General features: G+C 47.7%; 1 protein-coding gene across 5 annotated transcripts in view; it reads right to left on the reverse strand.

Moving 5' to 3' along the window:
* Positions 1-7,622, reverse strand: part of DTX4 (deltex E3 ubiquitin ligase 4) — a 34,057-nt gene extending 26,435 nt beyond the window's left edge. For 4 of the 5 annotated variants that reach the window (XR_005023725.2, XR_008999170.1, XR_005023726.2 and 1 more), the window contains exon 1: positions 6,496-7,150. Coding sequence is in view for 1 of the 5 variants with exons in the window: in XM_036880326.2 (XP_036736221.2) it covers positions 6,496-6,706 (211 nt within the window). In the remaining 4 variants the exon portion in view is untranslated. Of the gene's footprint in view, positions 1-6,495; positions 7,151-7,562 lie in introns of those variants that run through there. The other variant, XM_057507050.1, reaches the window with a different exon arrangement.
* Positions 7,623-16,520: the final 8,898 nt, after the last annotated feature.

Genomic DNA, 16,520 nt, shown 5'->3' on the forward strand with positions numbered 1-16,520 from the left:
GGCAGCGAAGAACACAGGCCTTGGACCCGGCAGTGGAGGGCCCAGCCCTGCCAGCTCCACGATGAAGCCTGAGTTTCCTCATCTGTGTGGGTCCCAGGTAACTGCTTCGAAGAGTGGATTTGAGGATTAAATGAAGGAATGAGTATAGTACACCTAAAATCACACCTGCCACATGGCAAGAGCTCAGTAAAAGTTGCTGATTTTTACTGTGATTTGTTTTCTATTAGGTGTCTAAGCAGCATGGACAAGTCACAGGGAAAGTTTAGTTCAGAGGACGCGGTCTGTGTGTGTATGGGGGGGTGGGGAAGAAGAGAGAGAGGGTTTCTCTATGCCTCTTTACATAATCTTTATTATTTAGAAAGCTCCTTTACCTTTTCCCTCCCATGTGATCTTCATGGTAATCCTATGAAACACCTTTTGGAAATGAGGAAATTAATTTTAGAGAGCTTACATGACGCTATCTCATATTCTCCCCCGAGCAACAGGGACAATGCTGTTGATCCAATCTCACAAGTGTGCCTAAAGGGCCTTTTTTACAATAGTGTTACCAACCCCAGAAATGCCTGAGACTTGCCCCAGAAAGCCCTAGAAACTATGTCCTGGCTCTCACATACCTTTCCCGAGCTTACCTTCCTCTGTGGCCTGTATTTTCCTCCACTCCTGACTAGCAGGTGCACTCCCTGAGCCCCCTGGCCCCTACTCCTCACCAGGGCCCCTCTACCAAAATGCTTTCCTTTGACATCTACCCAGCAAAATTGTCCATATCATTCAGGTCCTACACCCTCTGCCATCCATTTCTGGAAATGTTCTCCAGTCCGGCTCCACCCTCAGGAAGTCTGGGGTGCATAGCTGCTGGTTCCCGATGTGTCCCGGGTCTCAGCATTTGTCAAACAGGTGTCTTGAGAGGAGGCAGAGCCAGCCCTGTAGAGAGCCCTTTGGTACTCTGGCGCCTCAGGCAGCGCCGGCAGGAAGGAGGGCTCCACAAACACGCTGTGATGGAAGACTCCTGGCGACTTGGGCGGGTAGTCATTTATCACATACTGCCAAGGACCCCCTGGCTGCTATGAGGAATTCAGGCACTCCTCGAGCAGCTCAGTCTAAAACAAGATGAGCATGCGAATGACTATTTATGAGGCAGAATATACCACAAGGAGGCACAGAATATGAACAGAAGGCATGTTGGCAGAAAACCTGACCACATGTCTTCCTCCAAGCTTAGATCCAGTCCATGACTTCCCCTAGGGCAGGAGGGAGATCCCCTCCTGCCACCCACCTCTGCAGCCCTCTCACACCTAGTTCGCCCTGCCCACATTTCCACCACACTGGCCTCCTTCGGCTCCTCCCCATGGCCATGCTTCCCCTCTCTAGGGTTTTTCTCAACGCTGGTCCCTCCCTGCAAACACTCTGGCATCCTCTTCATTCAGAGTTCAGCTCATTTCCTCAAGAAAGCCTTTCTGGGCTACCCTGACCAGGGCAAGTTCCCATTCCCTCCTTTTGTTTTGTTTTGTTTTTTAAATAGCATTTATCTTGGACATTACATATATCTTTGTGTGATTCATGAGATGACTCTCTGTCTCCCTTCACTGGACTCCCAGGCATTTGGTCCTGGCATGTCCTGGGGGTCAACACCTATCAATTGAATAAATTAAGTAATTATGGTTTGGAGATCATTTCAGGAAATGGATGAATGGAATGACAACCAACATAGGACCTGCAGGAGAAGGAGAATTTCCATAGGCAAGAAATGGCACAGGGGGCATTTCAGTAGAAGGGACTTGTGAATAGCTGGGGGGTTGGGGGAGAAATACATGAGGCTAAAGGGATATCTGTATGTCAGCAGTAGAGGAAAATACCAGGCATAGAGGAAGATAAATATGGAAAGCTCTGTTAGAGCCAGGGCACAGACGGTCTGCCCACCAGGCCACTATGGGTTTTATTTGTAGGCAATGAGCTGCTGGTGAAGTTTGTGAGAGAGAAGTAACAAGACCAGAGCTGCTCTGTTAATTAGTTCCAAGTGAGAAGTAATGAGGGTGTTGGCAGTGAAAATGAAAAGGAAGTGAGAGACTGAGGGACCCCACATAGGGGACATGGGTAGGATTCGACCATGAGTAGCTGACTGCTTGCCAAGAGAGGTACAGGATCACCTGCCCTGAATCTCCCAGGGTACAGATCAGTAATGCCATTCAGGCCTAGGGGGTCAGCATCTCCAGGGACTGGGCCTGGGAATCTGCATGTGAACAACCGCCCTGAGCTTCCATCTTGCACACTGAAGTTTCAAAGCCTGGGTGACACAGTCTCCATGGCTGTACAGAAGGAGCACCCAATAAGACTCTCAACAACAGAATGAATCAAAGAATCTTGAGGCCTGGACCATGGCAAGTGGTAAAATGGTGCACGATTAACAGGAGAGGGGTGTTAAGAGGAAGAGCTGGTTTTTGGAGGGAGGGAAAGATGCTGACTTAGCTCAGCCCTAGCTGGTTCATCAGACACAGAAGGCAGACCTCAGAGCCACAGTTGCGGGTAAGAGAGTTGGTGGGATTGCGCTTGCTGATTATTTTCAGAGACCACCCTCCCCTGAGTGGGCTAGCCCTGAGGAAACCCATCTGGTTCTGAGAAGCACTAACGAAAATGGGATAGAGATAAAGGGTGTTCATAGACTAGGGATGGAGAAGGAGAATGAGTTTTTCCTGAACTCAGACACCTGCTCTCCAAAGCACACGAGGGGTTTGGCTCCTGGGAAATGTGAAGCTTCCAGGCATGAGCCAAGCCCTCTAGGGCGTTTCAACCCCATCCAAGCCAACTGTGTTGGAGCATATGCTGTGCAGAGAAATGGCAGGCCCCTCTTACCTGCACCCCTCGTCCCCAGCAGAATGTCCTATGAGGGCAAGGATTGGGTGTTCGTAATGGCTGTGTCCCACATGCCTGCAACAGTGGCCTCACCCAGTCGGTGCTCTCTAAGCATTCATCAAATGAAGGAGTAGAGCGCAGGGCATTTGATTTGCAATCTCAGCTCTGCCACTGATTAGCTGTAAAACTTTGAACAGCCTGATCACTTCCAACTTGTGTCCTTTCCTACAAAATGGGAACAATAGGTCCTTCATACCACTGCTGTGAGGATTAAACAAGATAATGTGTGCAATGTGCCTGGCACATCCCCCAGGCTGTAACCACCACATGGCCCTTAAGACCCCTGCCTCCTCCACTCCAGAGCTCACACAGGGCAGAGGGTATTGCGGGGGTGGGGTGGCTACAAATCAGCTTCCGTGAAACCCTTCAATCTCTCTCCATCTGACCCTTCTCACCACATTAAAGACAGGGAAAAGGCAATAGTTGCAGAGAAAAAAAACTGAGCTGAAAAGGCCCTTCCCTCATGCCATGCCACTGGCAAGCAGATGCAGGAGCCAGTCCCATTCACCTGCCCATCTGATCTGCGTGATGGGAATCAAGGAGCCAGAAGGAATGTTAAAGCTGCTCTTTATTCTACAGGGGAAAATGAGGTCTGAGCAGCTAAGGACTTGCTCAAGGTCACACAGTAAGCCAGTGAGTCTGGAACAAGAGCCTGAGCCACGTCTCCCCCCTCCCAGCCTGGGTCTTCCTCTCTCTCTCCTGTAGCTCGGGCCTGGGATAGGCAGCCACCCCATGCACTGAAAGGCACAGGGGGAAGGGACGCTGAAGTTCAGCACTCACTGCTGCACACCAGAAAAGGGTCATTCCATCAAGGTAAATGAGCGCAGGTGGACAGAACCCAGCCAAGGCTTTGGGAAGCAGCCAAGACCCAGTCTTCTCTATCTCGCCCCTCTCTTCCCTTCTTCCAGATTCTTCAGCACAAAATGCCTGGAGCAGACCAGCGGAGAATGCAGACAAGCTCACTCAAAAGAAGCATAGACAAGCAGGGCCCAGCACAAATAGAGGTGGGCAGAGGGTATCTGCAACCTCCTGGCCATCTCCCTGGAGACAGGCTGGATGAGGTCAGAGCCCAGGGGAGCGGAGAGTCTGAGGACTCACTGGCAGCGGGGCAGGCAACTTCTGAAAAAACAAAGCTCTCATGTCAGGAAATGTCCCTACATAGAGGAGGCAACAAAAAAGAGAGGAATTGCCTCTAGGCAGGGGACTTCCAGCTCTCCTTTGTTTGGGGGATGTTTCTGGTTCCCAGCTTCAAATGTGGCTTGGGATGGTGGGTAATTTAATTAAACATTGCCGGGGCTTGGCTGAGGTTGCCTGGGAGCCGGTGGTTTAAAGTTCCTACCATGTCACGGTCTCATCAATGAGCTATATTGAGAGGAAGCAGCAGAGGAGGGGGGCTCTGAGCCCAGAAACCCAGAGATGCTATTCTACTTTAACAAGCTCTCTGACAGACCCAGCATTCCTGGGAATTCAGCCTAGTGGCTTCCGCACCCAGTGCAGGGCCTGGCACCAAGAAGGGAGGCACTCGGTACACACTGACCAACTGACCATTAAAATGGGTGGATGAAAGCAAAGCATGTATCTCACGCCTCAAAGACAGACAAACATGTAAAACACACTCTGAAGCCATATTTTTAAAACTCCAGGGCCAATTCTCTGTCTCCAGTCTAAAATCTGAGAAGCCCGGGCCTCAGACTAAATTGCTAACCAAAGGTAGTGGTCAACCTGTCTTCAGGGCAGAGCGGTCAGACCTAAGAGAGGTAGCTTCTGCCCTTCAACCTCTTTTCCCCAGTTTTCCCCAGAAGTTCACCTCTGTAGACAGGGTGCTTCAAGACATGACTCGTCATGCCTGTCTTAAATACCACTGAACACTGACTAAGCTGCCCCCTGCCCACTTGTGGGGCTCGGATCTTTACGTCACCAACGTGTTTCTCCAGATTTGCAGAGATTTAGTCTGAAGTAGAAACACTAATACCTGCCGGTTTATTCTTAGCAAGACAGGAATTCCCAGTGTTTGCACTGCTTGTCTCTCAGGTCCCACCTCCAGGGCTCAGCTCCCTTACCTTCCTGCACACCACCCCCTACTGCTGATGCCTCCGCCTCTGCAACCTCTGTCCAACTTGCACAATGACATTCTGTCCCTCCCCCTCAGCCACATTTAATCCTCCTCAATATCCCCACATTCTCCCTCTGGCCTCTCCTAGCCCCCTTCCCACCAAGGTTTAAGCCCCTCCAGATGCCAAAACTTTGGAAATCCTTTCCTCCGAAAGCTTTACTCAGTCAGCCAGTGTCTGCAGAGTCCTTGGCAAAGAGGTTGTTGGGAGTTATGACTAAAGATGAGGACACAGGGTGGAAAGATCTTTCCCATAACAATCCTAATTAGCGCACAGGATGTGGGGGCTTTCCAGGGAGGCTGAGATGCCCTGCTCCAACAGCTGTTCTCTGGCCCTCTGGGATTCCCCCAGCCATCCTCTCGAGTCCCTCCCCACAACACCTGCCTCTCCAGGCTTTTGGTCACACTCTTGGCAAAGCCCAGCCTGAATTCCAGAAATAAGCTCCCATGCCCGTGGACACTGCTGCAGAGTCAGATGTGTCCTAGGTCTTCAATCACGCCTGAACACCCCAGGCCAAGGAAAGAGACGCACCTCTGCTCTACCCCTCCCACCAACCACGGGCCACCCAGACCTCCCTGCAGGCTCTCCTCCTTACTGGGACCTGGAAAGACTGGCCAGCTGGGAAGTGGGATTGGGGTGGCCACAGGGGCAGCTTGGTTCTCACAAAAAGATAGGGGTTTAGTGCTCTGGGAGGGCACAGTGCCCCTCACGGGGGACAGTTTTGGGAGGAAGCGTGGCGACAGTATCTCCTTCGGAATCTTCCTCCTCCGCGGACAAGGGGCGCGGCGCCCCTGCCGGCATCCCGAGCCTGGCCCTCCCCGCCGCTCTCCATCTGCTCTGGCCTGTTGCTTCGGCGCTTGGAGCGCCCCAGCCGCGGCACGGCCAGTGCCACAGCTTCCAGGGTGCTTCGGGCCCTGGAATCCCGCAACTCCAGTCTCTCCTCGCGGGCGGGCCCGGCCCTTCCCACACCAGACTACAGACAGAGCCTCCAGGGAATCCCTTCTTCCTCCCGCCAGTCCCCACCCCCGGGGCCCAGCGGTGGGAAGGCATCCCCCACAGGGCGCCGAGGCAGCGGTGGGTGATGAGGGGGACCTGTGGCAGGCCCAGGGGTGCCTGAAGCAGAGCAGGGTCGGCCAATGTATGAGGGATGAGCCTAGGAGTATGCACTGTCTGTGGACTGGGGAGGCCCCCGAATTCCACATGGTAGGACTTGGGGCCACCACGAGCTTAAAAGGGGCCCAAGGTGGGAGGGTTCCCTAGGGCTGGGCTGAAGCTCGGTGAGCATAATCAGAACACTGACACCACTTGCACGCACGTTCACTGCAGGATCGTGGGGTGTAAAGCGCCCCTTCCACGACCACCTCTTGGTGACACCGCTGCGCGGAGGCGCCGACTGGGTGGCCCTGGGCTCTCGAAGTGGGAGATCTCGGGCAGGGAGGGGAGGTGGGCGCGGGCGGGTCAGGGGCGGCCGGCTCACCCGTGTCCTGGCGGAACTGGTTCATGGACTGCAGGTCGATGATGTAGGGCGCGAGCCGGCTGTCCACCTGGCCCAGCACCACGCTGCCCCCGGCGCGCGGGCCGGCGCGGACCACCGCCTCGATGTGGTGGCTCACGGCCGGGCTGTAGGGACGCCAGCGGCCGTGCTCGTTCAGCCATTCCCAGACCACCACGGCCGAGGCCAGGAGCATGATGAGCCCGGGGCTGCGGCGGCGCTGCGCTGCCTGCCTCCCGGGCCCGGCGCGCCCGTCCTCCTCCGCTTCCTCCTGCGCCGCCGCCTCCGGGCCTCGACCGCGCTCCCCGCCCCGCGCCCTGCCGCCCCGGGCAGCCTCAGCTCGGGCCCATGGGCCGCTCCCCAGCCGCGCATCCACCGGGGCCCGGAGACCGGGGCCGCCTGGCTCCGACCGCGCGCCGCCTCCGGGCTCAGCCGCTGCTGCCGCTGCGCCGGGGGGTCGAGCCGCTTCATGCAAATGCCCGGCTCTCTGCAAACAGGCCCCCGCCTTGCAAAGCCACCCGGCGGGGAGGGGAGCCCCGGCGGCCGCGAGCTGGGGCTGACGGCGAGGCGAGGACCAGACCCGCACACCAGTTGCGCCTCGGGCTCTGCAGACGCCGGGGTGGGATCTGGCCGCGCGCTCGCGCCCGGAATGGCACGCCAGGCTCTCCTCCCCTCTCCCCTCCCGCCCCACCTCCGCCGCCCGGGCGAGAGCTCGCCCTCCCTGTGTCTCTGCTCAGTCGCCTCCAGAAGGAAGCGGCCCTCCCGAGCGGGGCGCCGAAACAAACCCGCGTCTGCCGGGGTTCCCCCAGTCCTTAGACGCCGAAAAGCGACCCGCCATCACACGGCCCTGGGACCGCAGCTGTTACCGGCCGCAACTCTGCAGCCTCCCTCCCAGGAATGGTATTTTCTTATTTGTTTTAAGGCAGCGTGGTCAATGTCCGCAGTGCCAGCTCCGAGACCTGCAGCGTCTCCGGCTTGTGCACGCACCCCCACACTCACATTCGCACACACTAGTCCGCACCCCGACTCCCCCCTCGCTCCGGCTCTATTACCTCATCGTCGCCCGCATCCTTAGCTGTCCATCAAGGATGCAGAGCCACGCCCCCTGGCTGCTCGGGCCGGTGCTCTTGGAGCCCACACGCCCCCTGCTGGCCCAAGGGGACGCGTGCCGCCAGAGGCCGCGTTCCGGTTATTGCTCAACTCCAGCCTCTGCTATGGAGAGCCAGCCAGTCCAAAGGGATGCAACAATCTGGTGAATGAGGGATTTATATCGTCTATGGAGAGAGCAAATGCGTTTCTTCTGGCCTGCTTCAACGTTACTGTAGTCCAGAAAACACATGCTAACTTGATTTATTCTGCAGGGTTTCCACAACCAAAATAATGAGACTCAAGACAGACACAAGCTAGACTTAGTCATTTTCGTCATCAATAGTTAATGTGGAAAACAATCTAAAAGGGCAGATTGACGTCGGGATTATAAGTTAGTCTTGCCAGAGAACACAAACTTTATTTTGCTGAGGTTGCAACCACAAAAGACAATTCATGTGATGAAGATCCAGGAAAAATAAAAATAGATGATGATTTAGGGACAGGGATTGTGAATCTTTCTGAAATAATCATTTTCTTTCATAATATCGTATGATCCTTCTTGTCTTGGAAGATTTGCTTTCCCTCTCTCACTCTTCCTTGAATTACAACTTTCTTTCCTCCTCTCGTTATTTTTTCTAGATCTTTTTCATCCCTCCTCCTGGAGTTCTAAACAGAAAGCAAAAGAAAAAAAGTCATACATGCTCTTCTTTGGGCCTCTAAAAGCACCAGGATAGAGGCTACTTCTGAGCTCCATTCTTGCTCACACACTGGCCCAGAAATCTTTGCAGCATGAACTCCAGAAGGTCCAGTCAGCCTCTTCCTTAAGGCCAGTCTCCCAATCCAACTCATTCAAACCATTCATTAGAACATTAGATTTCAGGGATTGGTAGACAAAAGGGAAAGAATACCTCAATTAATCCTACCAAGAGTCATTATTAATTAACTTACTATAATTATGAATTTTATAATTTTATTCTAATAATTATGAATTAATTAATCCTTTCAAGAGCCATTATTATTCCCCTTTTCCAAATGACAAAATTTAGGGAATTTAAGCAATTTTCCCCAGGGTAGAAATTTAGCCAGAAGGGAAATTGGTAGTCAAAATTTAGTTAGGCTCGAAAAAATAAAATGCCTGTTTCATAACATATGTTATATGACAAGGAGGTGATGCAATATGAGGAAAAGTATGTGGAAATGTAAAATTGTCTCCTTGGGAAGGGAGGGAAGGGAGAAAATGCAAAACAGAGTGTTTAGAAGAACAAAACTAGAATTGAAAAAATAAATTGAAAGTTTTACTGAGTTATTTTCATTTTTATTTCCAATCATGAGACCAAGGGTATGAAGATTCTGGAAACTTCCTTATGATCTAAGTAAGGACAGATCCAGATGCTATTAGTGATGCTATAAGGGTATACTGGAAGTACCAGGCAGAAAACAACACCTGACCAGCCAAACCAGAAATTCCCAGGTGAAAAAGCCTAAAACAGATAAGAGGGCTATTAACACATTAGACAGGCTGTTTGAAAGATAAATGGGAAGCAGGAAGGCACTGGCTTCTAGCTATGTCCAGCCTGATTTTATATCCGTTCTTCCTGTGTCTTCCTTGTTAAACATGGCAGAATATTATAGCAGACAAAAATGCCTAATGACACACAAAGGGGTTTGTAGATAGCCTGATTCATTTGCAGAAGGAGGTGAATATACAGATGACTTGACATTAGTGATCAGTGACAGTTGCAAGATGTGTGTTTTTGATAAGCTATGATAATTTATAATTCACAACAAACCATTTGAAAATTATAACTTATAATTATGTGTGGATAATAATAGTAATAGTTTGATTACACATCTTAGATCTTCTAAAACAGTCTTAATTTCAAAGAATCTGTACCAAAAGCCCCTGAAAACTTCAGACATTCCATTTGAGTATCCAGACTGTATCTCCCCAGTTGCCTCCTGTTTCCACCTATAAGTGGCATAATAATCTTTAATCAAATGATGTGCCCAATTTGTAAATGGGAACGTGGCAGCTATAATAAAATCCCACTTATTAAGACTGATTAGAAGGAAGCAAGTCTGAATTGTTCAAAGGTATAATTTGATGATACTTTAAGAAAAAAAATGCCATCATTGCTTAACACCAAGTTTCAGTGAAAAGCCATTCTCTTCTTTTTCTGTGGAATGTTCACCAAAAGTCATTTTTAAAAATTACCTATGTTCTGTAACAAACCAACCCAAAATTAGTGGCTGAAAACATTTATTTTGCATGAGAATCTGCAATTTGGGGAGGGCTTGATGAGGACAACTAGTCTCTTCCATGTAGCTCCAGGCAGCTTCAAGGATGGCTGGGGACTGGAATCATTGTAGGCCTGCTCATTCATGTCTAATGATTGACGCTGTCACCTGGGAGCTCAGCTGGAGCTATCAGCCCAAGCACCTAAACACGGCCCATGTTGCCCATTGGCTTCTTCACAGAAGAAATGTAACTATTCTGTATCTTTACTGTGTCAATATCATTAGTGATACTGCACTATGGATTTTTAGGTATAGTTTGTAGGATGTTACCCTTGGGTAACATGGGAGAAGAGGGTACATGATATCTCTCTCTCTGATTTCTTACAGTTGCATGTGAATCTACAATTATTTAAAAACAAAAAAATTTTTTAAATGTAATGCAGCTTCTGTCTGGCACTCTCTGTTGGGTCACATTCATTGGAACCCAACCTCTATGCCCCACCCCTTCAGCTTCCCCAAATATGAACATTTCATGTTTGTGTGTTACATTTGCTAAAATTGATGAGCCAATGATATTGATTCATTATCATTAACTGATGTCCATATTTTATACTAGGGTTCACTCTTGGTGTTCTGTATCCTTTGGGTTTTGACAGAGAACCTACAGGACATAGGTAGTGTGTCTTACTGCTGTTTTCAGTTGCAATTTTCTGATGACATATGACTTGAGCATCTTTTCACCTGCTCACTTGCCCTCTACCTCTGAGGCGAAGTGTCTGTTAAGGTCTTTGGCCCATCTTTCTAATCAGATTGTTTTATTGTTCAATTTTAAAATTTCTTTGTGTATTTTACATAACAGCACTTTGTCAGATGAGCCTTTCACAAATATTTTAGCTCAGCCTGTGACTTGTCTTTTTATTCTGTCTGTCTGCCTGTCTTCTCTCTTACTCTCTTTTAAAATAAGGAGCACGTGCAGCATTCAGCCCATGGCAGGAGCCACAGGGCCCAAGTGTGGTAGGAACCACCTCAGATTCCTGGTGCACAGGTTCACATGGACATCCTTGGACGTTGCCCAGCACACCTGGCGCTGGGGCACAGCAGCCTTCATTTTAACAGTGTCTTTCACAGAGCAGTTTTTAATTTTTATTTATTTTTATTTTGGTATCATTAATCTACAATTACATGAAGAACATTATGTTTACTAGGCTTCCCCCTTCACCAAGTCCCCCCACATACCCCTTCACAGTCACTGTCCATCAGTGTAGTAAGATGCTGTAAAATCACTACTTGTCTTCTCTGTGTTGTAGAGCCCGCCCCATACCCCTCCCACATTATACATGCTAATTGTAATGCCCCCTTTCTTTTTCCCCACCCTTATCCCTCCCTTCCCACCCATCTTCCCCAGTCCCTTTCCCTTTGGTAACTGTTAGTCCATTCTTGGGTTCTGTGATTCTGCTGCTATTTTGTTCCTTCAGTTTTTCTTTGTTCTTATACTCCACATATGAGTGGAATCATTTGGTATTTGTCTTTCTCCACCTGGCTTATTGCACTGAGCATAATACCCTCTAGCTCCATCCATGTTGTTGCAAATGGTAGGATTTGTTTTCTTCTTATGGCTGAATAATATGAGCAGTTTTTAATTTTAATGTAAGTTCAACATAACAATATTTTCTTTCATGGATCAAATCTTTTGTGTTGTAGCTGAGAAGACCGCCAAACCTAAGGTCATCTCACTCTCTCTTTATTATCTTTGGAATTTTATAGTTTTATATTTTACATTTAAGTTCATGGTTCATTTTGAGTTAATTTTTGTGAAAGGTATAAAGTCTGTGTCTGTATTTTTGTACAGGAATGTCCAATTATTCCAGCACCCTTTTCAGAAACCAAAGAGGCAGTGTACTTCCTTCTTCATGGTGGGGAACACAAGATTTCATGATTTATCTTTTACCTTGGATGCAATATCCTGGCATATCCCTGATTTAGTGGGCCTCCGATTCTTCGTAGGGCTTATTTCCCATCATCTGAAATGTGTGTGTACCACGACCTCTAACGTAGTGGCTACTTCTTGCTCATCTGGCCTGTTTTGCATGATATCATTGGTAGAGTGGATTAATGTGATGGTCTGCAGGAAACACAAATAGTCCAGACTTTTTCTATCTATATCATAACAAAAGAAGAGAGTGTTATGGTGTAACTATACTTATTGTGGCAAGTAGCTAGTAATGTATACAAGTATTGAGTAACAATGTTATACAACTGAAGCCAACATAATACTGTATCTAAACATTATTGCAATAAAAATAAATAAATAAATATCCTTCCAGATATTAAAAAAAAAAAAAGTGTTACTACAATCTTGGGACAACCAAAAACATATATGCTATTGTGTATTCCATGTGAGTTGAACTGCTTATGATCCTCTTTTCTGATGGTGACAAAAAGAACACATTCAATCAGTGGCCACACACCCCATACCTGAGGTAGTGTTAATTTGCTCTAGCAAAGATGCCATATCTGGCCAGTGGCTGCAGCTGGCCCTGCCACTTGGTTTGACTTTGTGGCAGTCAACTGTCAGGACTTACTAGGTTTCCACAGGGAACAGACTGATAAGTGCATAGATGACAAAGAATACATGAAATATGTTCATATATTCTTTAGATTTATAAGGATTGTACTAATGTTCACACCCCATCCAACCTGGGTAAGTCAGTGAAAAGTGAGGTGGAATTACCTAAAGACTCATGGTGCTGATGAGATAAAAAGTGGGCTTCAGGATTTGATAAGGTTTGGGACACTAATAAATATCCCAAGCTCTAGGTTGAGGCCCCTAGAGGGCTAAACTCTAGAAGTGGAGAAGACCAGAGGTAGACAGAGCATTAACATTCTGCAACTCGGTTTCAAATTCAGTCCTTGACTGAATTAAGATGATCTGATTTCACTCTATCTATTAGAAGATAAGGTGACCTCTCCCTGAAGGAAAGCAACAAAATCCAGGTGATGATGTAGGGGTTAAAGTTTCCCCCGTAAAAGGCAACTACTGCTTTTTCTTATTAAATCCAAGTTGATGTCAAGGCTGGGTTGGCTGAGCTCCTGAATATACATACCAAGATCTTTTGGATCCTTCTTTTGTTGGATAATGAGTCTGAGCTGAACCACCCAGAAAAGCGGACGCCAGCTGAAGGAGACCTTGGGTCCAGCCCTCAGTTTCGACAAGGGTTTAACAGGTTAATGGCTGCTTTTGTTTAGAAGGAGTGCGCCGGCGCCTACATCCAGCAGGTGGCAATGTGGTACCAGGAAATGGCCTCAGTGCTCAGTCTTTACCCAAGGTGGTATGTCCCTTTCTTCTTTTGGGATTCTATATTATTTTTGCTGGAAAATCCGGAGCACACAGGGAAATGGTTTGGGGACAATCTACCTGATTCACATGAAGCAGCTCCTGAACAGGAGAATCCCCTCTGGCCCTTATGAGATGGGGACTGAATGCGTACAGCCATCAGTTCTACAATGAAGGACATTGAATTCAGGAGGGGAAGGGAAGACTGAGGAGGAAATAAAACTTAATAGTCAGTCTTGTTCCTTCCTTTGTCCTGTTGCTCCGGGGTCAGCCCCGAAGAACCAGTGTGAGCTCCCTGCCCTGTACCTGTTGGTGTCTGCAGAGCACTCAAGCCCAGGGACCCAATCTGTGTCCCCCACCACCACTACCACCACCAGCTCCATCCCTCATTCCTTGGTGCCTTCAACCACTCAGGTGGCTGCCAGAACCTCTTCTTCTCATGGGACAGGGTAGGGACAGGTGAGCTGGGCACCTGAATTCAACAGGGCCATGAGTTTGAGCCCTCCCCTCCCATATTCACACAAGTGTATGTGGCCTATGGTCCGTCCTGGGGACAGGGAGCTCTCAGCTCCATCTCTATCTTTCTCCAAAAGCAGCTGAGCTTTTGGTAGAGGGGAAGGGAGAGATCAGGGGTAAGAGGGAGGTGTGAGTGACCACATGCTTTTATTTTCTGTTTTGAGTGGCTGGTGGTGGTTTGGGTTCACCCAAAGCTAATCAGTAGCCACTGCCATCAAATGCAAGGTTGCTACTGTTGCTCCATTATCATCACATCTCTTACTGCTCCTGCCCAGAAGAGAGTGAATAACATAATTAACAGCCGAGGAACCATTTAGGGGGCTTATTTCAATCCTACGTCCAGCCACTCAGAGTCATTAACAGGTAGATCAGAGGGGGGCCATCAATCCCACCCCTCCACCTAGGTGGCCCCCGTCACTGGGTGAGAACATTTCCTACCAGATTCCAGACCATCTTCTCAAATCCCTGAGCCATCCCACAGGAATCTTGTCCTTTCTTTTCCAAAAAGTTTGAAAAATTAGTTAGTTCATCACCTAAGCATATCATGTTACTGCTAATACTAAACAACTTGGATTTACCCAGCACTTTTTTTGTTTTGTAGTAAACGAAGGGGAAACTTAGGCAGACAGAAATAACTGCCTTGAAATCAGTCATTATCAATGAATGAAATAAGAATCAAAACCAAATGCTTTATTACTTTCCCATTAGATTATGTGATTTCCTACATGAATTTTGGGTCATTCGCATTTGTAAGAGACTGGCTTTAGAAGCCAGAGGACAGAATGGGGCTTAGTGCCCCTGGTGATCTGGAATGGATTTCTGGGCTCCACGTGGCTCTGGAGTGAGCTCTGTGGCTCTGTCTCAGGTTCCAGAGCAAGACACCTGTGGTCCAAAACCGTTGCACTGCTCAGGATGACCTTCCACTGTAGATACCTTATTTCCTCATCTGTAAAATTGAGACAATGACAGTATCTACCTCCTAAGGAAGTGACAAAGTTTAAATGTGATAAGAGTGTTAACAGTTTTAGCACAGTCCTAAATATTAAGCATTGCATGCATGTCAGCTACCACAATAATATTGACAAAATATCAATATTATTGATAACAATATTATTGATAAAAGAGATCAATAACAATATTATTTATAAAAGAGATGAAAGAGAATGGAAAGAAATGTGGTGGCCAAGGGGAGAATGAGCAAGAAGGGCTGACGACAGGATTCTGAGGGAGCATTTGCATAAAATGAGGAGAAAGGCGCAGGGATGGTTTGACAGGTGGAAGGAAAATCAAGATGCCATAAGAAGTTAAGAATAGAATGACCTTATAGAATAGCAGACAAGAGGTTGCCAAGGACTAGTCGGGGGCAAGGGCCAGAGCACAGTGGGGAACACAGGGGTCTTCTCTGGAGTGTTGTTCTGTATTCACTTAGTGGTAGCGGTGACAAGAGGCTTTGCCTGTGTTAACACTCAGAGGGCTGTACAACAAAATTCAAAGAGTGCATTTTACCGTATGTAAATTAAGAAGTGAAGAAGAGGGCCTGTAGAAAAGTTGACAAAAGGCCAACAAGTTTGATCAGAGGTCAGACATTCCAAAGAGCAACTGTCCTTTCTCTCATCTTTAAATTTCCCATCCCATTTTCCTTCCTCACTTTTTCTCTCCCAGCCACACAGAACTCTAAACAAAGTATTAGATCTGTTCTTCTTCAGACCTTAAAAGGAATCTCCTAATCTAACTCATGATAATTCATAAAGTCACCACTTGGAGAGTTTGAAGGACAAGGGGAAAGGAAGTGGGGTGCCTCATTTAACCTTCCTGAGAATCATTATTATTTCCACCTTACCCTTTAGGAGACAGTGTGGAGGCATTAGGAACATGGACTCTGTGCCAGACTGTCTTGGGTCCATACTCCAGTTCTCCAGAGCTGGACAAGGCTGGCCAAGGTCCTTAATGCTTTGTGCTGGTTTCCTCTTCAGTAAAATGGGGACAATGAAAGGACCTACCTCAGAGGCCTGATCTGAGAATTAGCACTAACACACATAAAATGCTTAGGACAGTGATTAACCCATAAACAGGCTATGTCATTTTTTCAAAATGATAGACAAAAAGCAGGGCTCAGGGATTCTAGGTAATTTTCCCAAGGCAGACTGAGAAAACATGCCAGGGAGGCTGGTTTTCAACATTTGAAACTCAAAATTCTTCCTGGCTGCCGTCAGAGGCTGTTAACAGGCAGGGAGTGTGACAAAAAACAAGAATTTGTGTTTCGATGTGGAAGATGGGAAGGGATGAAATAAGGAAATGAATGTTTTGGAAAAGAAACAAAGGCAGAAATGAGAAAACATGTTTCAAGGCTATGTTTAAAGCTTTTTTTGAGCTCACCTAGAATTCCCATGTGGAAAATGAGCAGAGACAGAAAGAAGGTGGGCTGTGTGAATGACTAAAAGGGAACAGAAAGGAACTGTTTTTGTTTTGTTATTTTTTTTTCTATCTGTGCCCAATGTTAGCTTTTAACTTGATAATTCTCTGTGATGGCATCAGATATTAAACATGGCAGAATACTTCAGCAAAACAAAAACACGTGGTGATAGGATTCGCTTATAGCATAACTCGCAGGACAGTGAATATGCAGATGACTTGCAATTACTTAATCAAAGTTGAAACATATACTTTATGATAAGTGCTGCATTATAATCTAGCTATCAGTGATAATTTGATTATATAAAGTGCTGGACTATATGCAGGTGTGTGCTGGTCCTTACTTCCCTTATAAAGCTGAGAACTATTTTTCCCAGAATCCCTGTGTGTTCTGAGTTAGCATTTGCCAATGAGAAAAAAA

This window comes from Manis pentadactyla, chromosome 9 (assembly GCF_030020395.1).
Source record: "Manis pentadactyla isolate mManPen7 chromosome 9, mManPen7.hap1, whole genome shotgun sequence".
NCBI lineage: Eukaryota > Metazoa > Chordata > Mammalia > Pholidota > Manidae > Manis > Manis pentadactyla.